Below are 27,095 nucleotides of genomic sequence, written 5' to 3' on the forward strand. Positions count from 1 at the left end.
TATGACTCCCAGCAGTCCCGGAAATCTCCATTACCTTGCTTTCCAGGCTGCTGCTCATTCTAATAGAAGCTGTGCAAGAATCACTTTTGCCTCTGCCTGTGGCCACTCTTAACCTTTTAGTCTGTGTATCCCCCCCAAGCCAGCAGTTTTCTGACCCACCTAACACTGCCTCGATAGCATCAGCAAATATTCTTGCACCTTTTCTATTTAAGTGTACCCCATCCCTGTAGAAGCAGTCTCCCCTGTCAACAAGCTCAGACCAGGCTGAAAAAAATTCTACCCCTTGAGCCTTGCACAATCTCTCCAGAGCCAAATTGATCGACAAGGCTCTCATCATATACTCCCTCTTATCGTGTCTGGGCAGAATTGCAGACACTTTCATATTCAACCCTAACTCGCGACTTTTTTTCAATATTGACCTGTACTTGTTGAGTAAATTAAATCAAACGATGCTGTTACATTTATGGGTAAACTATGGTGTATTTACCTCAATATTATATAGTTAATCTCAACCCATAACATATTATGCCTTGTGCGTTTAGCCTTCAAAATATTAATTTTCAATATATTTCAGTTAGATATATAAAATTAGCATTTGCTTTTTTTTGTAATAATTATATTGCTACTTTGGAATATGTAGGTCTGATTGCATTAATTAGAAAAAAATATATGATCATTTTAATCAATAAATTTCATATGGTTTAAACTGATTGAAAATGCTTAGTCATCAATATATGGTGTGAAATGTCATGTGACCAAACTTTTATTTTTAGAATGGGGACCAGACATGGGTGCATACTGTAGCGATGTCTTTAATTCAGCTTCAAGTGCTCTGTGGGACCATACCAAATGTGCACATCCAAGGCCGCTTTGCTAAGGTGTGTTTTTTTTTTTTATTTTTTTATTAACTTATAAGAGATATAATCAGATTTTTTCAGCATGATATAATTTTTTTATTTTTCTAAGATGAAAGTGGATGCCATATTATATCGTGAAGATGATTATATTAAGATGATTCGTAATTTGGGACATTTAATATTTTTATATGAAATTATGTTACTGTTTATTAAAATAATGTTTAATGTTTAATTTAAACAATATCACTTGAAATTAATAGGGTAACTTTTTATAATTCTAAGAGAAATCATTCTTAACTTTCAGATGGTTTCAGATCTGATGGAAATGTTATTAAAGGAAAGGAAGCCACAAAAATCAGAAGAGGCTCACATTCATCATCTTATTCTTGTGGATCGAGGTATTTGTGCTAATTAAAAAATAACTCTTCTTTTTTTTTTTTTTTTTTTTTTTAAATTGTGTATCAAGTATGAAGGAAATGCAAGCTACTTGACAAACAAAATGTAGAAAAACATTCCTCCTGATTTGGACTATGCCAAAATATAAAGTTGGTACTCTACCAATTAGCTCAGAATTTATATATATGCATTGTGTAGTTAAAACAAGTTAGTTAATATATGCAGTAGGTCACATTTCAGGTGTGTTAGAAAATAGTAATAATTCGTGATTTATAACAAAAAAAAAAAAAAAAAAAAGAAGCAAAATGCAATGAGTTGTATGTGCAAACCAAGAACATTCAGTTTTTGTTCATCTACTACATTGTCTGTTCTTTGCGATATACTGATTGAAGAAATCCAATCAATGCATGGCCAAAAACATAATATCCAGTGCTTCAGCTACAGTATATGGATAGGCTGTGGTGCATAAAAAAAATAAATAATAATTGCCAGATTTGTATCGCCCCAATTTTAATGAAATTTGTAGAAGTACAAAATATAAAATTTCATGAAAATCCATCTGCTGGAAGTCAAGTTATTACATGCATAGTGATGGACAAAGAAATGATAATTGCCTGATTTCTATTGGTCCAATTTTTATGAAATTTGGAATGGCCAGACAGATCCTAAAAGGCTCCAAATATAAAATTCAATGAAATTCCATCCACTGGTAGTTAGTTTAATACGTGAATGGACAAAGAAATAATAATTGCTAGGTTTTTGGAGATTGGTCTGATTTTAATGAAATTTGAGATGGCTTGACATATATTTTCAAAAGTTCTAATATAAAATTTCACAAAAATCCATCCACTACGAGCTGAATTATTATATGCATGGATGGACAGACAAACATGATGAAGGCAATAGGCTCATTATGCATATATGCTCTCATGCCTAAAAAGTGCGACACTGTAGGAATTTTAACTTCTTTCCAGTTTATTTGTTTGTGACAAAAAAGTGACAACATTTATTTGACTGTAACTTTGCTGTTTGCACTGTGTTGTGAGGTCTGACATAAACTCTTTCCTCCCCTTAGAAGCATGATATGTAGTTTTCAAGGTTGTTTTTTAATTTTTCAGCAAAGATAAACGTATGAAGTGTTCTCTGTTTTTAATTTATGAACTAAAATAACCATTCAGTTTGCTTTTAAACTTGCATTTCTTATTTAAATGTGTTTAATTGATCATCCTTGAAATTATCAGTCGAGTGAAAACATTTGAGACTTCCTTATTTGAATAAAGAAAATTTATTAAAAAAAATATTGCAAATATCAGTTATGTTCAGGGGTGAAATGGCCTTCAGTTTATTGAGTTGCTATAAGCTAGCATTCTGTCATAATACAGAAGCATGAGTTACTCTGAGCTAATTTTTATGAATTAGTAACTATGCTCTAATAAACTATAGTTAAACTTTTATAGAAATCTTACCTTTTTTTTGAAGAGGATTCTTGACAAGACTCTTTGTCTCCTTCATATATTTTTATGATATATTTATTATCCGAATTTAATTTATTTTAATACTTTAATTATTTCAGATACTGATTTTACCTCTGTGCTTCTAACCCAGCTGACATACGAAGGGCTCCTGGATGAAACCTTTGGTATTAAAAGTGGTAAGTTATTTTCTTTATTAAATATTAGAATTATTAAAGTTTTCAAATGGCCAAGTAGTAGCATTGATAAGGAAAAAAAAAAAGCATTTTGCAGTTCCAAGTGTAATATCTTTGTTGTTATTATTCTAAAAATTATTCTGTATCTGTCTATATAAATTATATAATAATGTTAAAAATATGGAATAATTTTCTGTAATGTTTGGTGTCCAATAGGCTAAGCAGTATATTGTGAGTTTTTGTTGCCAGATATTTATGCAGAAGAGTATGCTGTTAACAGATATTCAACTTTCTAATTTAGTAAAATGGCAAAATGATGGTTGTCATCTAATTTGTAGATAAGTAGTAGTACTGCTATGTTTTCATATTTCATAACATATGAAGTGTTGTCTAAGCACACTGTCATGCAATTACATGTTCTGATTCGCCTTCAGTTACTTAGAATCATCAATTTAATTTTACTGTTGTTAACTTTCATTATTTAATTTTGTTTTCTTTTGTTTCATAAGTGAAGATTTTGAGGCTGAAAAGTGGTATGTCATATACTGTTATGATCAGCTAGGTTTGAGTGTTGTTAATATATTAAAGAAAAGGCAGAAATTTGCACTGATCACTTTGAAGAGAGCTGTAGTTTTTGCAGATGTTTCAAATTAGGATAAGCACTTTTGTCTGATGATGCACTGATGGTAGTCAAACACTTTGACTACCTCAGTTGCACAAGCCTAGAAAATCACAGTTTGTAGTCTAACCAGATGACACGAGGCAGTGCTTGTGCAACTGTGAAAGAACACTTGAAAATGCCGAGGATCTGTGCTTGCTAGATTTCATACCAGCAGATACCCAGCATTAACAAAACTGTGTTCAGGTAGATGTCAGGACAGGCTAACACAGTTTGATTGAGCAGGTCGGAGATTTCTTAATTATGTAATGACTGGTGATGAGACATAAATTTACTATTATGATCTAGAAACAAAACAAAATTCATAAGAGTAAAAACATCAAAATTCACTGCTCCATCAAAGCCTTTAGTTAGCTGTTCTGCTGCAAAACAAATGTTGTTATTCTCATTGTGCACTTTATACCACGTGGTAGCCTTGAATAAGGAAACATATATTTTATGTTTTATGGAAAAAGCTCTACCATGCCTTGACCCTTGTTGTGAAAAACTGCTTTTTTATTACAGTAACTGCCAAACTGTAGTCTGCTACCATTGTGCAGACTGTGATCGTTTGATAAAAGGGAATTGGTGTGGAGGTGTTGCTACAGTGTTCTTATTTTTTTGACTTTCAGTATTAGTATAGGTATTTTCCATATGAAAGGAAAAGTAGCATCCTCAGCACTACTTTTCTTCCAAACAGCTGCTCACTCTGTATAAATCGCAAATCCGCCCTGCCATGGAATATTGTTCCCACATCTGGGGTGGTGCCCCCAAAACCTCTCTCAGGCTTCTTGATTCCATTCAGAAGAGGGCAGTTAGGTTAGTCAATGATACATCTCTAACAGAGTCTCTCCACTCTCTTTCTCATAGACGTACTGTTTCTGCTGCATTCCTCTTCTACATTTTTACATTTATTTATACACACAATTCTATATACATTCTCAAGATTTATATACATCCATTTATATATACATGATACAAGATTTATATACAATTTATATACATTCTCACATATATATCCATTCGCGACATGTATACAGATAAAGTGTATTTGTAAGTTATTAGCGGCTTCCAGGGTTTCCCCTATATCCGCCGTTTGTTAGGCTTTTTGCCAAGTTGCCGGCTTAGAAAAGAACTTAAAAGAGCATCAAAATTTCACGTATATATTTAACACAAAACAAAAAAAAAAAAAAAAAAAATGCATCTGATAGATGAAATATGTAATTAGGTGTGCATTAGTGTTGTGTTTGCGTTGTGTGTTAGCCGGCACCTGGCATTTAGCAGTAGGGGGCTGTGGCAGGTTTGTGTCACAGCCCCTCACTCCCATCCCTAGCCACATGGAGGCAGCCAGGATCTACTTTATCTTAAGAGGACACGGACTGATCCGGTCCTGTGGTTAAGTTTTTGGACGTCTGATGTCCCATCAAGTTAATCCTGTGTGGCCGGGTAATGCATCAGGGAAGGTCCCCTCAGAATTACCAGGGCACACTTTTTTGGTTTTATTTCCCCTTAGATATGAAATAAAATAAAATAAAACAAAATAAATAAAACAATTAAAATAAAGTAAAGTAAAATAAAATAAATAAAACAATTAAAATAAAGTAAAGTAAAATAAAATAAGATAATTAAAATAAATAAAATAAAGTAAAATATATTAAAATAAAATAAATAAAATAAAATAAATTAAACTATAATAATATAAGGACTATCATTTACTTTTCGATATCCCTATACCCCATCTCTCACAGGGCTCAGTCCTGGCCAAGAGTGGGAGGGATGTACTATTCCATCTCTTGCAGGGCTCAATCCTGACCAAGAGTGGGAATGATGTGATCAGTTCATATTGGTACGCAATCTGGCATGGTAGTGTCCATTTCTTCTTGTCTTTCTTTTTTCCCTCTCTTCCATTTTCCTTCTTCTTCTTTCTTCCCTTCTTCCCTCTTTTCTCCTTCTTTCCTCTCTTTTCTTTCCTGGATATGTCCTTGTGTGTACCTTTTCCTATACACTCTAGATATTCCTTTGGCTCAGGCACTGGCAGATTCATCCGGTCTTGTTAAGCCTGGCACTTGTGATTTATGGTACATACCAAGTTTATGACCATTGTTATGGTTCTCTGAGATGTTAGGATTGTAGGTAACATCAACATGCTTTGTTCTCATTGGCACATAACCTCTTGTAGGTGAGAGTGTTGTAATGCCTGGAACTTGGACACTGGGGATGTAGGTCTATATCTTGCCCCTTGGTTTTATTTTTGTTGTTTTCAATGTCATAGTCATTACTTTTGTTCGAGCAGTACTACTGTGATCTGGGATTATTCTTCACCATTACCTATACACTCTAGGTGTTCCTTAAGTTCAGGCACTGACAGATTTACCTGGTGTTGGTGAGCATTGCACTGGTAGTTTATGGTTCTTCCGTAGGTTATGACCATTTCTATGGTTCTCTGGGATGACAGGTCTGTGGTCATTATGCATTGTTTTTAATATCACATGTCTACTTATTGTAGAGTACTGTGGTGTCTGCAACATAGACACTGTGTATGTAGGTCAGTGTCTTGTCCCTTGATTTTAGTTTTGTTGTTTTCAATGTCACAGTCATTGCTTCTGTTCATGTAATACTACTGTGATCCAGGGTGAATACTCCCCATTGTCTATATACTCTAGATATTCCTTAGGCTTAAGCCATGGCAGTTCCATCTGGTCTTGTTGAGCATGGCACTGTTGAATTATGGTACATACAAAGTTTATGGCCATTGTTATGGTTCTCTGAGATGTTAGGGCTGTAGGTGACATGCAACATGCTTTCTTCTCATTAGTACATAACCTCTTGTAAGGTGAGAGTACTATAATGCCTGGAACATGGACACTGGGGATGGAGGTCTATATCTCAGGCTTCTTGATTCCATTCAGAAGAGGGCAGTTAGGTTAGTCAATGATACATCTCTAACAGAGTCTCTCCACTCTCTTTCTCATAGACGTACTGTTTCTGCTGCATTCCTCTTCTACAGATACTTCCATGGACATTGTTCTTCTGAATTGGCTTCTATAATTCCTGCTCTCTTTCAAAACAGTCCGAACCCATGCTGCCACCAGCCAACATCCATTTACTGTGCAACTTCAAACCCACAGAACCAACTTTTCGTCTTCCTCATTTATTCATTCAACTGCCGTTTTCTGGAACAACCTTCCTTCATATGTATTTCCTGAAAATTACAATCTACAGAAGTTCAAGTCCAATGTCAACAAATATCTTCTTTCGTCTTCTCAACCTCCAACCCAAGCACGGTACTAAGTACTATAGGTTCTAATACCTCTCATGTTTGGGGTTCACATAAAAAAAAAAAAAAAAAAAAACCACAGGCTTTTGCAGCACTGGTCAAAAAAATAAAAATATAAATAAGAAAATACAAATTATGTATTTCCTTCCTCATGTAGGTAACTTTGTAGGTAAATTTGACCTTGTATTTGAGCTAGTTGAAGCTTCAAACTGGCAGCCTTAACTACCTGCAGAGACAACTTGTTCCAGTAATCAACAACTCGCTGGCCAAAAGGAAACTTCCTACAATCTAGTCTGCATTATAGCCATAGTAGCTTATGTGGCATTAAACTCCCATAACAACAACAATCTAGTCTAAACCTCTTCCTCTGTAATTTGAATTTTTGGCGCCTAGTTCTGGAATTCTTTATAACAGTGAAAATGTAGCCTTGATTCATTTTACTAACCCTCTCAGAGCCTTATAAACCTCAGTCAAGTCCCTTCTAAGGTGCCTGGTTGCCAAGCTCTGTAGCCACCATAATTAAAGTCTTCCTCATATAGTTGTCCTTTTGATGATCTTACCATATGAGAGTTGCTTGTCTTTGGACCCTTTCAAGAAATTTAATGTTTTTTTTTTTTTTCCGGTGGTCTCATTACTCAGCCCAGTATTTCAGATGCAATCTTACAATTGTATTATCACCTCCCCATTTCTACAGAATATCATTTGATAAATTATCGACAGGACACCGATAGGCTTTCCTGGCCCCCTTTTTACACTGCTCCGAGAACTTCATATCTGCCTGTATAATAACTCACAGATCCCTTTCTTCCTGTACTGTTTTTAATTCAATTCCAAGTGTGTAAGTTATTTTTGGGTCACTATTCCTAAAGTGTCAGATCTTACACTTTGCTACATTAAAACACAGCTACTGCTTTCTGACCATTCTTGAAGTTTGTTCAAGTCATTGTGAGGGGATGCTGCTTGGCACTGAACATTAACTATTCTCACAATCTTTGCATTATCTGCAAATTTTCACATGATGCCCTCTGTCACTTTGTCAATGTCGTTTATGAAAATCAGAAACAACAGTTGTCCAAGAACTGATCCTAGGGAGCCTCACTTCTGATGAATATCAGAAGTGAGGTTCCCTAGGATACCAGTCTGACGAATATCCATTAATCACAATACTTTGTCTTCTGCCCTGCAGCCACCTTGTGAACCATCTTAGAATCTTTCCAATAATCCCAACATGTTCCAGCTTATACAGTAAGTTGTCATTGGGGGACTTAGTCCAAGTAAACTGAAATCCAAATAAACTATGTTGAAATTGTGTGAAGATAGCAAAGCACTCAAAATGTATGTTGGTATTATATTTATTTTTGAATTGGAAATATGTAGAAATGGAGTCAAACTGTTCATGCCATTTTCTTACCACTTCTTCAGCGACAGCTGTCTTTTGCAATATCACCATCACAAAAGATCACTTCAGTCACAAGAATTTGTGAAGTGATCTTTTGTGGAACAAGTTCTTGTGACCAGAATGACATTTTGTGACAGTGATATTGCAAAGACAGCTGTCACTGAAGGAGTGGTAAGAAAATGCTATAAAACGTTTGATTTTGTGCATATTTCCAATTCAGAAATAAACATGATAATACCAATGTAAGTTTTGAGTACTTTATTATATTCAAACAATACAGTTTACCTGCACATCATGCTTGTTAAGGAGTATGTTGAAATTGTTTCCAATATCCAGCTCATTAGACTGTAAAAATAGCTTACCAGGTTAGTCAGACATGATTTTTCCTCAACAAAACCATGTTGTGTGTCGTTCAAAATGCCATTTTTATCTAAATGCCTGTGGATTGAACTCTTAATCATTGCCTCCAAGAATTTTATTACCACTGAAGTCAGACTAATCGGGCTGTAGTTACTGACCTCTATCTCTTGGTAGTACATTGGCACTTCTCTTATCCAATGATGCCTTCATAATTAACCTCAATGGTTCCATGTACTCTCTGGCTGCTTCCCTTAAAATTACTGGGTATATGCCATCAAATCAAGAGCCTTACTTGCCTTTATGCTCAAAAGTTTTTCTAATAAACAATCATCTGTAATTACAACATCACTAATTTCATATGACTCAGCCTCACTCATGCATCCTCTCCTCAGCATTAAGAATCTTTCTTCAGTAAAGAATGCTGCAAAGTACCTATTCAATTTATCAGCAGCATCAGCTGGGTTATCTAAGACCTTCCCATATCCATTACCAAGGGTCCAATCTGATTTGTTTTCTTCTTCCTATACACATATAAGAAAAACTCTATTCTTTGCTCTTTTTGCTGCTGTGTTCTCATTTTTAATCTTATTTGTGGTGCTGTTACAGATCAACTTGCAGCTGTTGTAGGTTTCAGTACTTTCCTCTTACTTTTCCATGCTATGTTTTTCTGCCCTATTAAACCAGCCAACTTCATATTCATCCATCTCAGCATTCTTACTGTGCTATGTTTTCTTACTGATATATATGTTTGGCTTCTGTGATTATTACTTTAAAGATATTCCATAATTCTAATGTATTTTACCTCTCTCTGCAATCTGCCCAATTAATAAATGCCACATAGCACCTTAAACTGTCATAGTCCCCTTTTCTGAAATTAAAACTCGTTCCTTTACCTTTAACTACTGCAACATCTTTCTTCATCTACCATCCAAATACTGCTTGATCACTACCTGTCAGTGGTTCCTATACTGTAAGCCCTGTGATGTCATCTGATTTGAAATGATAACGTCTAGAGTATTCTAACCCCCTAGTTGTTGCTAGTATTTTCTCTGACATGCCAGTAGAAATAATAATCACTTAGTTTATTTAAAATTGTTCCCCATAGTGAGTTTTCCTCCCACTTATTCTAATTAATTAAGGGATGATTGATGTCACCCATGATATGACATTCACACTTGCTTGCCTTTTCCATCTGCATGTAAAGACTCTCATCATACTCATCACAATAAGTTAGTGCTAGAGCATCATGTCTATATGTGGTGGTATCCGCTGAGAATAAGTAACAGTAGTCTTTTCCATTGGTGAAGCGTTACTTATTCGAGGTAGTGCAATGTCATGGTAACTCGTTGTGAAGGTATTCACAATGTGAGATATACTTAAATGATGCCATTTTCAACTACTTAGTAGTTGACTGTGTATACGTTAGTTAACTTCTATGTAACCTGAGTCTGTTGATCTAAATGTATTATGTAATTAAATTATTATTTAATCACATTAAAGAATACTCTCAGTGAAAATCATATATCTACTACCATGGTTAGTGGTGACAAACCTCGACCAAGTGTTGTCATAGTGATCTTTTGTTTAGTGCTGTTAATATAATTGCTATTGCCAAAGAATTAAAAGAAACGTTTTCCTGCTTGAAATGATTCAGTTGTGCCCATTCTTTATGGATACGCAGAAGTATCCATAAAGAATGAGCACAATAGATAATGTATTGGATAAAGATGAATTTTTCTCATTCCAGCAAAATTTCTCCCATCTTCGCCATTAGTAGGATTAAAAATGGGCACAAGGACAATGCAGAACTGCACAGATTCACACAAAGACGAGCTGTCAGACTATTTTCTTTACCTTTATTTGTAACTGTCTGCTTAGTCTGAGAGTTAAAAATCTTCTATGTGTATGTATGTATGTATTTTCCTTTATATCATCCTTGTGTTCACCTCTAATCCTTTTCCTCACTGAAAAAGATAGAGAAATACTATTGGAAACAAAGAATATTTTTCTACAATCTGTTCTGTTATATATGGCTAGATATGAGGTTTGTTTAAAAAGTATCCGAATTATGCTCGTTGTTCAAGGTTGAGACAGTAAAGTGTGCTGCAACATAAGCAAAACATATTGCTGTGTCATCCTTACCTTCACGCAGTAAGCTGTTTACTCATTTATGGTAGCCTGTTATTATCAGCTGATAATGAAGATATTTTTTCACACCTCATCATATCAAAATGTTGGAATGCTCTGAATAATGCATGTGTTAACGGGCGCCTCCGTAGCCAGGTGGAAAGGAGCAGCAGTGCATAGCACACGCTTCTTGATTAGACTGGGGTTCGAGCCCATCACCACCAAATACGGAGGATGCGGAAAGGTCAGGGAATGACCACCGCATATTCCCGGAGCAATATGGCCTTAGTTGCTAATGCTCCTAAAAATCAAATAACAAACAAACAAGCATGTGTTAACCTTTTCTTTAAAGTTGGAAAAATTGCAAGTGAAACATTTTATCTTCTTAATATAGCACATGGGAACTCTGAAATGGGTTGTCCACAACTTTTCGACTGGCACCATTGTTTCAAAGAGGGTAGGGAGTCTGCTGATTCACATTCCAGCTGAATGTGAATCACTTTCAACAAATGATAATGTCAAAAAATGAAATTGTGTCTCAAGTTCCAACTTTGGTATGAAATGATCAAAGATCAGCTGTTCAAGAAATTGCTAAAAAAAATTGTATCTGTTGGATCTCATTCAATTTTAATGAAAGCTTTGAACACAAGGTGTGTTTCTGCAAAGTTTTTGCTTCATCTGTACATACATAACAGTGTGAACACAAACACCACCAACTAGTTGCTTCCGATTTCTTTCAATGTGTGAATAATGACAAGATATATGTGAAGCATATCATAACTGAAGATGAAATGTGTGTGTATCGTGTGATCCCAAAGCTGAACAGTGGCCTTCTTTCCCATCCTGCCCCACCCAAAAAAGTGCAGTAATGCATAGAAAAATGAAGGCCATGTTTCTAGTATTTTTTGACTGTGAGAATGTTGACCACCATGAATGTGAACCACAGGGAAAAACAGTAAAGCGTTCTACATTAAATTTCTGACATGTCTTTATGATGCCGATTAAAGAAAGACTGGTTGCTTCATCACAATGATGCACTCACATTTGTTCCTACATGTACAAAGATTTTTGGCAAAACATTAAATTTCTTAAGTCAGCATTCCCTGGTTCATTAGATACGGCTCCATGTGACTTTTTTTGTTTCCTAGACAGAAAAAAATTCCTGAATGGACATTGATTTGATGACCTACAAACATTAATAAATAATATGATGACTCATCATTCAGCTATTTCAAAATCGCTTTCCAGAAGTAGAGTTTCTAGTATATAGAAATGAAGAGAAACAAAGAGTTATATAGAAATTAAGAGTATGTAGAAAAGAAGAGTGACAAAATAAGCAAACTTACACTCACCTTGTAAGTTTGCTTATTGTTACTATATTATAGCGATTCTGATTGCTTTTTGAACAGACCTTGTATTTCTACTTTGACTGCATTTTTTAATCCTTTTCCCACCAAATTATCTTATAATCCATTCTTCTGCACCTCTCTTCAAGCTTATTCTTAAGTGATTGGTATGTATGATGCATGTGAATCTGTTACGGTCATAATAGAATCATTTAATATAGTGCTCCTTTTAGTTCTTATAAGTGTTGTTGTTATAAATGTTGATATTTTTTTAATTTTTTTAAGGAAAGGTGTCATTTGGAAATAATGTTACTGGGAAAGATCAAATCGTGAAGATTATCCTTAATAGCAGTGATGCTGTAAGTCCTTGAAATTTTGACGGTTTTTTTAAAAATATTTTAAAGCATATTAAAGAAAAATATTAAACTAAATTCAAATTGAACAGAGTAGGCAAAAATTGTTAACATAACTCTAAAGCCTGTAGTGTAACTGTAGCTACAATTTTGTTAGTGTAACTCTAAATTGCCCATATTTACACATTAAGTTTGATATATTAACATTTTAATTAAAATTAATGCTTATCTGTTTCATATTAACAACATGCTGCATAATTGGCAAGAAAAATGTTTCTTAGCCAAAAATAAACCTAAAACATTCTGAATAATTTTTTGATTTGATGCTTATTTAACATGATATTTGCAATTAAATGAGTGATGATGTTCTCCTCCAGGCTGAGCAATTTGCATTGAAAAGGCAGTTTGAATGCATTCCCTGCAAATTGCACATGAACATATGTTATACATGCAAACTGTATTCTGTAATGAGTACTGCAACATATACCTCATGTTGGAACAATGCCAAGAAAGTGCACACGGCTTCACTTGTGCATAAGTACAACAGTACTTAGGCTGTGCCATCTTGATACCAATGTCATCAGATGATGAACATCTAAGTGACTGCAGCATCATGCCTATGGTTGGTACAGGCAGGTAGGCCCCACTCACCATGGATGTCTGGCATGAAATAAACGGTGGAATCTGATCCAGTGAGTAGCATGAGTGCATCAGCTGGATAATTAGAAGTGAACCATACCACTAAAATTATGAACCATACACTGGTGTGCAAAACTTAAGGACCAACACTATTTCTAAAGGTTACAACCATAAAATCTTTACTTGAGATACTCTTTACTGATGAGAGTAGATTCGGTCTCAGCAGCAATTCTGGATGTCAGCTAATCTGGCGATAGGTTGGCACACGGTATCACCCCGCAGACATCACTGAAAGGGATCGATATGGCAGTCGAGGTGTTCTCGTCTGGGGAGGCGTTATCTTGGATGGACGTACACAACTCCAGATACTACTGGAAGGTGGTATTGTATCCAGTGCATGCTACTGTACTGAGGTAATCCTTCCCCATGTATGTCCGAGGTGCCATTGGCCCAGAGGTCGTGTTTATGGATGATAACACCACACCCCATCTCACTGCAGCTATGATATGCTTTTGGAAAGTGATGACATTGTTCGTATGGGTTGGCCTGCCCGTTCTGCTGATCTAAATCCCATTGAACACATATGGGATGCTCTGGGGGAGATGCCTAGCAGCATGTCCACACCCACCAGAAAATGTTCACCAGCTGAAGATGGCACTGACCGAGGAATGGACGATGTTACTGCAAAAACTTATCAACAACATTGTTCTAAGTATGGACAGGCGGTGCAAAGCCTGCATCGACATTAGAGGTGGCCATATATCCTACTGAGGACCACCTCTTCCCTTTGTTCCATCTTTGGCAGTGTTATGTTGCCATTTTTGAATAAAGTCCCTCTGTACCATTTTGTTTCTGTTGTTGTGTCAGTGTTCCTCAAATAGGCCTCTGAGGTTGGGTATATTCATATTACGTTCTTAGCGTTTTTTCACCAACCTTTCATGGAGTAAAATAAAATTAAAATAAAATAAAACAAAACAAATCTTGATAACTATATTTACAATAACCTGTATTTACAAAATTAATATACGTATTACAATATTAAAAGTATTAAAACACAAGATTAAAATATACTAAGTTAAAAGCGATAAAATCCCGTAGCTTTCAAAGGCTCCAGCCTTCTTCTTCAGCAGTACTCTCTATTATTCAGTACACCTTTAAATATCAGCAGGGTAATGGTAGGCATCACATGTTTCCATTCTCACGTGTTCCGCTCTCTTGCATTGTGGAACCGGAAGTGGCTCGAACAGAAGTCGTACGGAACCGTTCATCCTTTTTTAGGATAATAGTCTCTAAAAGGGGGAGCAGTACTCTCTATTATTCAGTACACCTTTAAATATCAGCAGGGTAATGGTAGGCATCACATGTTTCCATTCTCACGTGTTCCGCTCTCTTGCATTGTGGAACCGGAAGTGGCTCGAACAGAAGTCGTACGGAACCGTTCATCCTTTTTTAGGATAATAGTCTCTAAAAGGGGGTTCACCCCCTTTTAGAGACTATTATCCTAAAAAAGGATGAACGGTTGAAACGGAATGGAATGAAACGGAATGAAAGGGGGAATGAAAAGGGGGTTGAACGGAATGAAAGGGGGTTCACCCCCTTTTAGAGACTATTATCCTAAAAAAGGATGAACGGTTCCGTACGACTTCTGTTCGAGCCACTTTCGGTTCCACAATGCAAGAGAGCGGAACACGTGAGAATGGAAACGTGATGCCTACCATTACCCTGCTGATATTTAAAGGTGTACTGAATAATAGAGAGTACTGCTGAAGAAGAAGGCTGGAGCCTTTGAAAGCTACGGGATTTTATCGCTTTTAACTTAGTATATTTTAATGCATTTTAATCTTGTGTTTTAATACTTTTAATATTGTAATCGTATATTAATTTTGTAAATACAGGTTATTGTAAATATAGTTATCAAGATTTGTTTTGTTTTATTTTATTTTAATTTTATTTTACTCCATGAAAGGTTGGTGAAAAAACGCTAAGAACGTAATATTGTGTCAGTGTTGTTTCCTTCACCATTTCTGTACCTCACATGGTTCATTTGGTATGCTTTTCCCATATCCAGGCCACTCCTATGAGAAGCGACAGGTGAAAACCTAACTAGTCCTTAAATTTTGCACACCAGTGTATCACCACTGAATGGTGGTATTGTTCATAATTTTAAAATATGAGAGGAAGTAGTTTGCATCTCTTTTGCCATATTCAAGAATCCTTGCCTGCAGATAATGAACATAATATGTCTTGCTGTGAGCAAGCACTGCAACAACAGATGACTGACAGATAGTTCTACTAGTGTATCCTTAGTCTAATGAAACGTTTTGCATGAGAGGGCATTTGGAAGTTTCACAGTATTGGATAGTCGTAATCTGCATCTAGCCACTCTGCAATGATTTAAACTTAATTGGGAAATCATTGTATGGACTGGTATCTTTGGAAACAAAATCATTGACCCCTATCTACTGTACTACTGCACTTAATATGTGGCATGCCCTTGGCTGGATGCTGTACATTGATTGCAACATAGTGATACCACTGTCCACCATCACTTCAATACTGCATTCCTTGAGAGATGGATAGACAATGGCAGTCCTATAACTTTGCTACTCAGGTTTTGATCTGAATCCATTTGATTATTTTCTCTATGGCCAGTTGAAAAAAAATATTTATGTTGACTCATCTTTTTAAGTTTAGATTTAGTTGCATGTGTATTGGCAGTCTGCATTGCCATCTTGTTGCTTGCTATGACATGCACAGAAGGCATTTTAAACATCTGTTGTATGAGCAAACCCTTCATTTCAGCAGCTGAGTGGTACATAATGTATACACAAGCATTTTGGTATGGTATTATTAATTATTATGGTTATATCTTTCTGCTTCATTGATTAAGGTGCAAATTATCAAAAGCATAATTTTATATGTAACTAAAAACAAACTAAGTTTATTTTTGTAAATAAGTGTACACAAATGAGACTTTTGCCAGCTTGTATATATATATATATATATATTAATATTTTATAGCCCTTGTATGCCTAAAGCTTTAGCTATATATTTTCTTGAGTATTATAATGGTGGTGTAATGTAATATGTATGCCATAACCATTAGCACTTCTTATGGCTTTCTTCAAAATCATTCTTCTACTGGGGATGGATATTCACTTGAAAGAGACTTAAAACATTAAAAGTATAAACTTTGGAATTAAGCTTCTGTTTTATTAAGTTTTCAGTTAGTGTAATTTGAATTTCAGGCATACTAATTTGCTATCAGTATTTTTTGTAGCATTCTGGGAAATAATTTTTATATGCATAAAGAAGTGTAAACAGCTTGCTTTGTTTTTAGGTTTATAAGGAAATTAGGGATCGACATTTCACAAATGTGTTTGGCTTTCTTAGGGACAAAGCAAAGCATATACAATCCAAATATGATGTAAGTAATTTTAAAATATTTATTCTATGTATCTTTATTATAATATAAAAAAAGAAGATTGTTACATTTATGTGTTTTTTTTTTTTTTTTTTTTTTTCAAAAAATTATCTTGTGCTTTAGAGGCTTGCATATTAGCATTTCTGTGACATTTTTTTACTATTTTTAAAATTAGGGATTCCTTATTCTTCCAAGCAAGCAAACATATCTTTATGTTGAAGCCATTTTAAGTATTAGTAGTGGCAAAATGATGCAAGGAAGCAATCTTATACAGCATTAGTAAAAAAAAAAAAAAAAACCTCACTCCATTTCCCCATCCCTTCTAATAATTTGTCTGATTCCTCTTCAGATTTCTTTATTGGATTGTTGGAAAAAGGTGAAAATGTATTCCAGCAATCAGTTACTCCCTGCAGATATCACACATTTATTTTGCAACCATCTTTTTTAATTTAAATTTGTGTGTGTGTGTGTGTGTGTGTGTGTGTGTGTGTGTGTGTGTAGCCCAAGAAAGATTAAGATTGCCATCAGCATTTAGTTTATGCATTTAAAGCCTTAAATACTTCATTCAGGTCCCCTTACAGGTACCTAGTTCCCTATGCTACAATTTAAAGAACTCTGGTCTTTCTTAGTAAGATTACCCCTTTGTGCTTGTGACTAATCTTAATTTTTTTCTCATAAAATGAGACTTCCAAACCTTTATGTAGTACTCAAGATACAGCATGACTATTGCCTTGTACGATAAAATATTTACCCCCTTATCCCAGCTGGAAAAATTCTTGTATATTATTGACAGAACATTAGGAATTGACCTAACACCCTGTCTGCACCACTCAGAAAACTTCATGTTGGACTGTACAGTTATCCTAGGTCTTTTTTATTCTTCACTACCTTGAGCGAGGTACCAACCAATTGGTATGTTATTCTGAGATTACTGCTATTCAAATGCAGTGCCTTGCATTTATCAGTGATAAACCTCAATTGCTACATTGATATATAATTGTCTCTGGCATAAATAAGTAGGTGTTCATTTGAAACATTTTTATGGAATTGAAAAAGGTTTCTTCTCTGGAAAGTTTCACAGCTGAGGATAAGTAATGCTGTGCTTGATGAGGGGAGTGCAAGTTTGTCATAAATACTCCATTTTCAATTTTGCCATTTTCCTGTTGTTGAGAGCCTCAAAAGTGTTGACTGCATTTAATATTTTAGCCTTTTAGCCACTTCCACTGGTACTGCAATGGGGCAGCATCCACTGTGCATGCATTCATTGGATTGATTGTATGGTCAGCATGCCATAAGTAATCTATCATATTTTTTACAGTTTATATTCATGATGGCTGTGGAATGCTCTTTTAGTCAGTCATTTAAACATCTCTTGTAACTGAAATGAAAGAAGGAGGAAAATGATAAGAGTACCTTGCGTGTATTGAATATGCTTGTTGATTGCAGTGGTCAGGATTATAGATAATTCATGTAGTTGTACTATCACGGCACCGACAGGCCCCGAGTGCCAAGCGAATTTTCCTGAGCGATATATAGTGTGATTTTCCCAGTGATTATGTTCTGTTTTATTTCTAGTTCCTTTTGTATCCCCTGAGTTCTTTGTAAGTGGTTCTCTACTTAACAGACTTTGAGGAAGAACCCGGAAAGGAAAATCACCTTTCTTTTCTTAATATATTTATAAATCTATTCACTAACAAACTAACCTCTCCAGCTGCTTGGTCACTAGGTGGCACTGCTCCTGCCTCCACGTGGCAGGGCCGGTAACCTGGGGGAAAAGTTATCCTCCAGGGCGAAAAGGAGCAATGATGAATACAAATGACTATCCACCTCTAGAGCCTTCAAACTCGAGGCCAGACAAACCCAATGATGAAGACTTTAATCAACCGAAAAGGCTCCAAAGAGAAGTGCAGTGCAACGAGATGCCAAACTTTCTGGTGATGCACTCTCTCTCTCTCACCAACCAGCCTGTCAGCAAATTATCACCATTTGTCATCTAAAGATATTTGGAATCCATTGCTGGAACACCAAAAATGATTAAATGACTGGAATCTGGAGACCTACTTATTGAAACATCCAACTCCAAACATTCTGAGTGGCTGCTCAAAACAATGACATTCGGTGGGCTGCCAGTATCTGTTACTCCACATAACACCTCAAATTCCTTGAAAGGCGTCATAACAGAATGGGATCTACTTACAACATCTGAAGAGGAATTAGTTCAAGAACTGAATAATCAAAAAGTAATTGGCGCCAAATGCATAATGACTAAAAAAGATGGAAATCTTGTCCCAACTAGATCAATCATTTTAACTTTCAGCACCCCAGATTTGCCATCCTCAGTAAAAGCTGGATATTTAAACTGCCGAATTTGGCCTTATATTCCTAATCCCATTTGTTGTTTTAAATGCCAAAAATATGGACAACAAGCATGCAGAGGTGATGCCATCTGTCCTATTTGTGGTTCCAAGGAGCATACACAAGCAGACTGTTCAGCCTCAAGTCCCATTTGCCCCAACTGCAAAGAAAGTCACCCAGCCTTTTCCAGATCTTGTGAAATCTGGAAAACAGGGAAGAAAATCTTAAAATATAAAATAGAGCACAAAGTCACATACCCTGAAGCACACAGATGGGTTATGTTGACCATGCCCAGTCATTCATATGCATCTCACGCTCGAAGCTTTCATTCAACAGCAGTTCAAACAGATGTATCAATACCTCCCAGCACACCTCTAGCTAACTGGGTTAAAAATGCATTATCAAACTCTGGAAAAGACACACATCAAACTAAAATCAGTGAATCAACCAACACTCCAATCAGTATCCCAACTGATACTTGGACAGTACCGCATGACAAAGGAAAATTAAAAACTACTAAAGACAATAAGAAACCTGAATCATCCACCAATAGTATGGAAATAGATGTACACCCAGATCATGAGGAACCCATACTAGAACTTCACACAAGTGACACTATGGATACTGTACGCCCCACCTTTCCAAAAAAAGACCGAAAAAAATGCTCCTCAAACAAAAAACAGTCAGATGAATCATCCTCAACTAAATCTAAATGAACCACACCATCCTACAATGGAATTGTTGTCATTTGGTTTTTAGGAGCATTAGCAACTAAGGCCATATTGCTCCGGGAATATGCGGTAGTCATTCCCTGACCTTTCCGCATCCTCCGTATTTGGTGGTGACGGGCTCGAACCCCGGTCTAATCAAGAAGCGTGTGCTACGCACTGCTGCTCCTTCCCACCTGGCTACAGAGGTGCCTTACAATGGAATTGCAGAGGTTTTCGTTGCAGCACTGACGATATTCAGTACCTAATTAACACCTCTAGCTAACTCGGTTAAAAATGCATTATCAAACTCTGGAAAAGACACACATCAAACTAAAATCAGTGAATCAACCAACACTCAAATCAGTATCCCAACTGATACTTGGACAGTACCGCATGACAAAGGAAAATTAAAAACTACTAAAGACAATAAGAAACCTGAATCATCCACCAATAGTATGGAAATAGATGTACACCCAGATCATGAGGAACCCATACTAGAACTTCACACAAGTGACACTATGGATACTGTACGCCCCACCTTTCCAAAAAAAGACCGAAAAAAATGCTCCTCAAACAAAAAACAGTCAGACGAATCATCCTCAACTAAATCTAAATGAACCACACCATCCTACAATGGAATTGTTGTCATTTGGTTTTTAGGAGCATTAGCAACTAAGGCCATATTGCTCCGGGAATATGCGGTGGTCATTCCCTGACCTTTCCGCATCCTCCGTATTTGGTGGTGACGGGCTCGAACCCCGGTCTAATCAAGAAGCGTGTGCTACGCACTGCTGCTCCTTCCCACCTGGCTACAGAGGTGCCTTACAATGGAATTGCAGAGGTTTTCGTTGCAGCACTGACGATATTCAGTACCTAATTAACAGATATTCTCCAGTTGCCTTCTGCTTACAGGAAACTTACCTAACCTCACAAATTTCTCCTTCGATAAAGAATTATTGCCTTTATCGAAGAGATCGAAATACAGCTAATGCTACACATGGTAGTGTAGCAATCCTAGTAAATTCGAAGATCCCAACTAAACATATCCCCATTCAAACTGAAATAGAAACTGTTGCTGTTCGTATAACTCTTCACAGTGCAATAACACTTGTCTCATTCTACCTACCACCAAACTGTATGTACTCTCTAAAAGATCTTGAAGATCTCTTTATACAGATACCTCCACCTCTCTGTATATTAGGGGACTTTAATGAGCACCACCCCTTATGGGGCTCTCCTAAATTAGATAGACGAGGTAACCTAATTGAAAGCTTTTTAGAGGCACTAAATCTCACTGTACTCAATACTGGTGCACCGACACGCATACAGCTCCCAACAGGACAGGCGCCTCCGTAGCCAGGTGGGAAGGAGCAACAGTGCGTAGTACACGCTTCTTGATTAGACCGGGGTTCGAGCCCGTCGCCACCAAATACGGAGGATGCGGAAAGGTCAGGGAATGACCACCGCATATTCCCGGAGCAATATGGCCTTAGTTGCTAATGCTCCTAAAAACCAAACAACAAACAAACAAACAAACAAACAACCCAACAGGACACACCTCAGCAATAGATCTCTCAATTTGTTCACCAGTACTGGTCCCGACCATAGAGTGGTATGTAATAAATGATTCCATGGGCAGTGACCACTTCCCAATAGTATGCAACTTTTTGACAGCACAGACTCCTTCAATTCAACACTGCAGAAAATGGAAATTTGTCCTAGCAGACTGGGCAAAATTTCAGTCATCAATCGCCCTTGATGAGGAAAAAATTCGCCTCCAACAGATTACATCACGTCGCATCTCCTAAATGTGGCTAAAGACACAATACCACTATCAAATCCACCGTGCCGAAAGCATTATAATTACTGGTGGAATGAGAAATGCACCAAAGCAAAGAGAGAAAAAAATAATGCCTGGAATTTGTTTCGGCAATGTCCGATCACAGTCAATCTCATTAATTATAAGAAATTAAGGGCAAAAGCATGCTTCATACAAAAACAAGCCAAGAAAGAATCCTGGACCCATTTTGCATCCAGTTTTCACAGAAACACTGATATGAAAATAATATGGAAAAAATTAGACAGCTGTATGGTAAGTTTCCTACCATACTTTCTTCAATCCTCTCCTGGAATGGGAAAGATCTATCTAATCCTGTAGATATAGCTAATGCTTTGGGCAATACCTTTGCAGAAATCTCATCAACATCAGCCTATACTACCTGATTCCAACGAATTAAAAACACTAAAGAAAAGCATGCTATTAATTTTCAAACTGCCCGCTTTCTCCCATATAACAAACTTCTGCAATATTCTGAACCGTTACATGTCATTAGAACAGCTCGCAATGGTGCTGAGGGGCCAGATGGGATTTATTATGTCATGCTGCAACACCTTGATGACAAAGCTTTGTGCCTCCTCCTTGTCTTTTACAATCGTATATTTTTAGAAAATGTTTTTCCAGCTTCTTGGCATCACTCTACAGTTTTGGCATTCCTGAAGCCTGGAAAAGATCCATCCAACCCCTATAGCTATAGACCCATATCTCTCTCAAGCTGCCTCAGCAAAATCCTTGAGAAAATTATCCACAGAAGACTCGTCTGGATCATTGAGTCAGAACAGCTAATGAGCCATAGTCAATATTGCTTTTGTCAAAACAGGTCATGCTTAGATCTTACGGTCAAGGCTGAATTTGCCATCTGTAATGCTTTTGTCAAACATGAACATCTAGTAATGGTTTCGGTAGACATAGAGAAGGCTTTTGATACCACCTGGCAGTATGGTATACTTAGTGATCTTTACCTTCTCGGACTACGAGGCAACCTTCCTATATTTGTTCAGAACTTTCTACATACTAGATCATTTCAAGTGCGATACCAACATGCCCTTTCCGTAACTTTCATCCAGGAAGGTGTTCCACAGGGATCAGTACTGAGCACCACTCTTTTTGCTCTTAGAATAGATTCTATCACTAAGCAGCTTCCAAATACAGTTGAGACTTACCTTTATGCAGATGACCTTTCCATCTCCTGTCATTCTCAAAACATGAGATCTATTGAAAGACAGCTTCAGATATCACTTAATAAAATACAACAATGGGCGAGCCACAATGGCTATCGACTCTCGCAGAAGACAACAGTTGCTGTCCATTTCTGTAGACAATGCAAACTTCATCCAGATCCTGAACTTCAAATTTCTAATGTCTCTGTCCCGGTCACCAGCAACATCTGATTTCTAGGATTAACTATTGATAATAAGTTAAATTTCCTAGATCATATTAAAAACGTACGAACTTCCTGTCTAAAAAAGTTAAACATACTCAGAGCTTTATCTGCCCAAATGTGGGGTGCAGATCGTACCTCCTTGCTTTGGTTATACAGGGCATTAATCAGATCCGTCTCGATTATGGTGCTCCCATCTATGATTCTACCAGACAGCGCATTATGCTGGCGTGATCCCATTCAACACAGTGCTTTGAGAATTGCAATTGGTGCATTAAGAACGTCGCTAGCACATAGTCTCTACATTGATGCTCATGAGCCCCACTAACTTTATGCAGGAAAACACTGTTACTGAAATATGCTGTCAAGATACAAAGTTGTGCCACTCATCCCATTCGGTCATACCTTTTCAACCCACTGTTAGAAAACCTATACAGAAGCAAACCTAGCATAATAAAACCAGCTGGTCTTTGCCTTCTTGAACTGGCACAGGTTTGAAATATTTCCATCCATTCCATACAGCAGGTAGCAATTTATACTCAACCACCATGGGCTCCTCCTCCTCTTCCGACCTGTGTCACTTACCTCTGCCAATGGAGAAAGAATACTTTGCAAGCATCAAATGTCAGACATCTTCATGCAGTTCACATTCAAAGATATATTGATTTCTCCCCAATTTATACAGATGGCTCTAAATCTAATTCAAATGTTGGAGCAGCTGCAGTGTTTCCAAATACAATTGTATCAGTATCCCTTCCTTCTGAATACAGTATCTTTTCAGCTGAATTATTTGCAATCAAACTAGCTTTAGAAAATCTCTATTCTAACTGTTCCTTAAAATCTGTTATTACTGATTCCCTCAGCTCAGTCATGTCGTTATGTAATTCCTCAGATAAAGTTCACCCTGTTCTAGATGAAATCAGAAGCTTATTACTGCAAATTAAAGAATGCAACCAACTGGTTACTTTTTGTTGGATTCCAGCACATTCCGGTATTGTAGGCAATGAACTGGCTGATAAAGCTGCAAAAAATCCAACTACCTTAGATTTAAGCAATATCCCTGTTCCAGCATCAGATTATGCACTAACCGTAAATGCCACAGGCCTATCACAATGGACAGCACTCAACTCTTTCAGTTTAAACATGATCCGAAAATTTGGCACTCCAGTGTCCGTACATCGAGATGAGGAGTAGTCCTTTCAAGGACAAGAATAGGTCATACCCATCTGACCCACCTTCATTTACTCACAGGAGATGATCCACCACAGTGTACACATTGTTCTAACAATTTGACTGTTAAACATATTCTTATTGGCTGCCCCTACTATAAACAAGACAGAACTTCATCCTTGATCTCACTGGTTAATCTTCATAAACCAATAACTCTTGAAAATCTCATTGGTGATGAGGCAAATATTTCTGAATTTTTTTACTTCCTCAGGCAAACTGGGCTTTTTAATTATTTCTGATTTCAGATTTTCTTCTAACTTTATGGGAACTCTTATCTTTTAATATAATAAGTGAATAGGCACATTATAGCCTTAGCAGCTTATGTGTCATTTATCCTCCATAACAACAACAACAACGGCACTGACATTTCATTTAACCTTGAAAATTTGCCAAATAGCTAGCCCAGAACAATTATTGTGAGTGTGCAGAGGAGAACTAATGAGGAAAAGATAAGGAGTCTTTATTAAAAGAGATAAGTAGAGCAATAGAGACATGATATTGATATATTAAAAGAATACTATATTTTACAGACTATAAGATGCACTTTTCTTTCTGGAAAATGTTGCATAAAAATTTTCTTGAATCTTTGGTCTGAAGGTATATTAGGTGCAAGCAGTGATATATATATATTTGTTATGTATTTTAATCAGACTATATTTTTGTTGCCTAGTATGTCTCAGTGAGGTTTTACATGTCTCACAGAAACTTGTCCTTTATCCAAATAAATGATAAGTAAAATCATATTTCCTTCTGTAAACCTCAAGTGTTTCAACACGAGCAGAACCAGTAATTCTGCTTATGGCACTGAAGATGATACAATCTTTGAAGAAAGTAAAAGTTCAGAATATGACATTGATAATGACAAGTATGATATTAGCAAGTTTTAGAGATTCTGTATTGGGTAAATTTATTTTACACTGTCATTTTGTTTAGTAAATACTTGTGAATGTATGTTTTTGATGTATACAATGGAATGTTTTTTCCCAAAATTTTCTTCTAAAACCTGTTTCTTAGAATTTGTAAAATAATGAAGTTACCATGTATTCCCCTGAAGTACTTTGAACACCAATTAAAAGGAGACCACAGAGAGTTATCTTACTTGATATGATGATTTTATTCTATCTGTTTATATTATCAGAGATTTTTAAAGAAGTTAAATGTTCAGCTATGGTCTAATTTTATGATGACTGCGAGAAAAAATTTTAAGATGACTGAAAGAAATTACAAGAAATGTATTTTTTTAATAAATTTTTTGTAGGTTTTTTTAAAAATTTTGATTTAATTTTATTCTAATATGGGCTACAAAGCTGGAAAGTCAAAATAAGTACAAATTAATATTTGTAAGCATTTATGCACAGTTTTCATTTTTACAATTTTTAGATGTTGTAAATGTCTATAATTTTGCAAAGTTATTATCTGTGATGTTATGTAAATTTAATTGTAATTTATTTTATTTTATTTTATTTTATTTTTTTCCGTTTTATGAGTTTAATTCTTTAGTTTATGTAGTGGCTACATTTTTGTTAACCACTTAAATCTTTGTAATATTTTATTAATTTAATATTTTAAAGTTATTTTCTGTGTAATATTTTATAAGTTTAATTCTTACCTTGATCGTTGTTACATGGTAGTATTTGAATTTTTCAACACAGGATATCATGATTCAGTCAGGAATGGGTTATTGCACTGTCAGCCTTGGGTTTCCTCACTTATGCAATCTGTGGCATGGGTTCCAAGGTCAGTGTAATAGAGAATCCTAGTTTGACTAATGATTATCTTCTTTGTCCCCAAGGTAAAAGTATATCTGTCTGAAACTAAAACTTAGTGCACTGTTAGATTTGAACTCCACTCCTGCAGTAAGCCATCCAAACCCTTTTACAGAAAGCTGCTCACTTACATACCTTTCTTGGATACCTGTCAAGAGAATGGCAGCTGTTTTTATGATATCATTTGATACCCATGTGCCACTATTTGTGTGAAATTTTATTTGCTGTTTTCTTGCAGAGTTGGCCTGTATCTTAAGAAGAAAATAGGGAGAATGCATGCCATTTATTATTCAGAGACATGGCCCTCATGAACATTCTTATATGGAAAGTAATATTAACTTCACTGCAACAAAGGAATACATTAAAAGCAAGTGACAGCTTAAAAAAAACAAATGCTGAAATAGTACTTAGGAATGTTTTATAAAAACTGACTACTGCCATTACAAAATTGATATTTTAATGTTACAAGCTGGATTGTATTACTGACCATGGTAAATAAAATTCATTGCTAATGCTCATAAGTGCATGAGCATTTAAAACTAGCATTCGGTCAATTCTCTATTGGAATTGTGATTTTGGAGGTAATCACTAACATATTAAGGAAGAGGAATTTCACTTTTTATATTGGGAAATAGTTTTCTTGTGGAAATGTTTAGTGATGCTAACATCAATATGAAATGAGCACTTACGAATTTTATTCTAAAAAATTAACTCTCCTCTCCTCCTTTATGTAGGAAAGGCATGGAATGACTTTGGATGACATGAAAAATTTTGTTGCTCGTGAACTTAAGGATCTTCAGCAACAGCATAGGTCTTTGGCCCTTCGTAAGTTTATTTTTATACTATACTTCATCTTGATGCAGCAGAAAAGGAATCTGCTATAAAAAAGTATACAAATTAATTGTTATTTATATCTAAATCAAAGTGAAATTTTGTCCTACTGAACTAATATTCATTTTTAGTGATTGAAAATAATGTTGTCAAATTGTTGTGAAAATTATTTAAGATTTTTAAAAGAATCAAATCGTCATTTTTTTTTTTTTTGTGCTGAAATTTTGTTCTAATGAATATCACAGAAAATTTCAATAGAATTATTATTTGTATAATTTTAATTCTCCTGCATTTTTTTGAGATATATATACAGGGTTGTTAAAATTAAAGTATCCCTATGTAGAGGGCTCTGGAGCGAGTTCTAAGGCTCGTACTGAAGAGAAATTTGGACAACAGGTACAATAAAGAATGCGCTCGCCATTTATTAAAAAAAAAAAATAGTTGCAAAATTTGTCACTGTATGGCATGTAACTATCTTAGTTATGATTATGCAAATAATGT

General features: G+C 35.9%; 1 protein-coding gene across 1 annotated transcript in view; it reads left to right on the top strand.

The window, feature by feature from the left end:
- The window catches only part of LOC150090555 (vacuolar protein sorting-associated protein 33B-like), an 83,718-nt gene that overhangs the window by 21,364 nt on the left and 35,259 nt on the right, over window positions 1-27,095 (top strand). Inside the window, exons 6-11 of the mRNA XM_090378735.1 lie at window positions 774-878; window positions 1,162-1,255; window positions 2,827-2,904; window positions 12,354-12,427; window positions 16,401-16,487; window positions 26,498-26,588. Of these exons, the coding sequence (XP_090234861.1) occupies window positions 774-878; window positions 1,162-1,255; window positions 2,827-2,904; window positions 12,354-12,427; window positions 16,401-16,487; window positions 26,498-26,588 (529 nt within the window). The remainder of the gene's footprint in view (window positions 1-773; window positions 879-1,161; window positions 1,256-2,826; window positions 2,905-12,353; window positions 12,428-16,400; window positions 16,488-26,497; window positions 26,589-27,095) is intronic.

This window comes from Mastigoproctus giganteus, chromosome 1 (genome assembly GCF_048544385.1).
Source record: "Mastigoproctus giganteus isolate SK-2022 chromosome 1, ASM4854438v1, whole genome shotgun sequence".
NCBI classification, from domain to species: Eukaryota; Metazoa; Arthropoda; class Arachnida; order Uropygi; family Thelyphonidae; genus Mastigoproctus; species Mastigoproctus giganteus.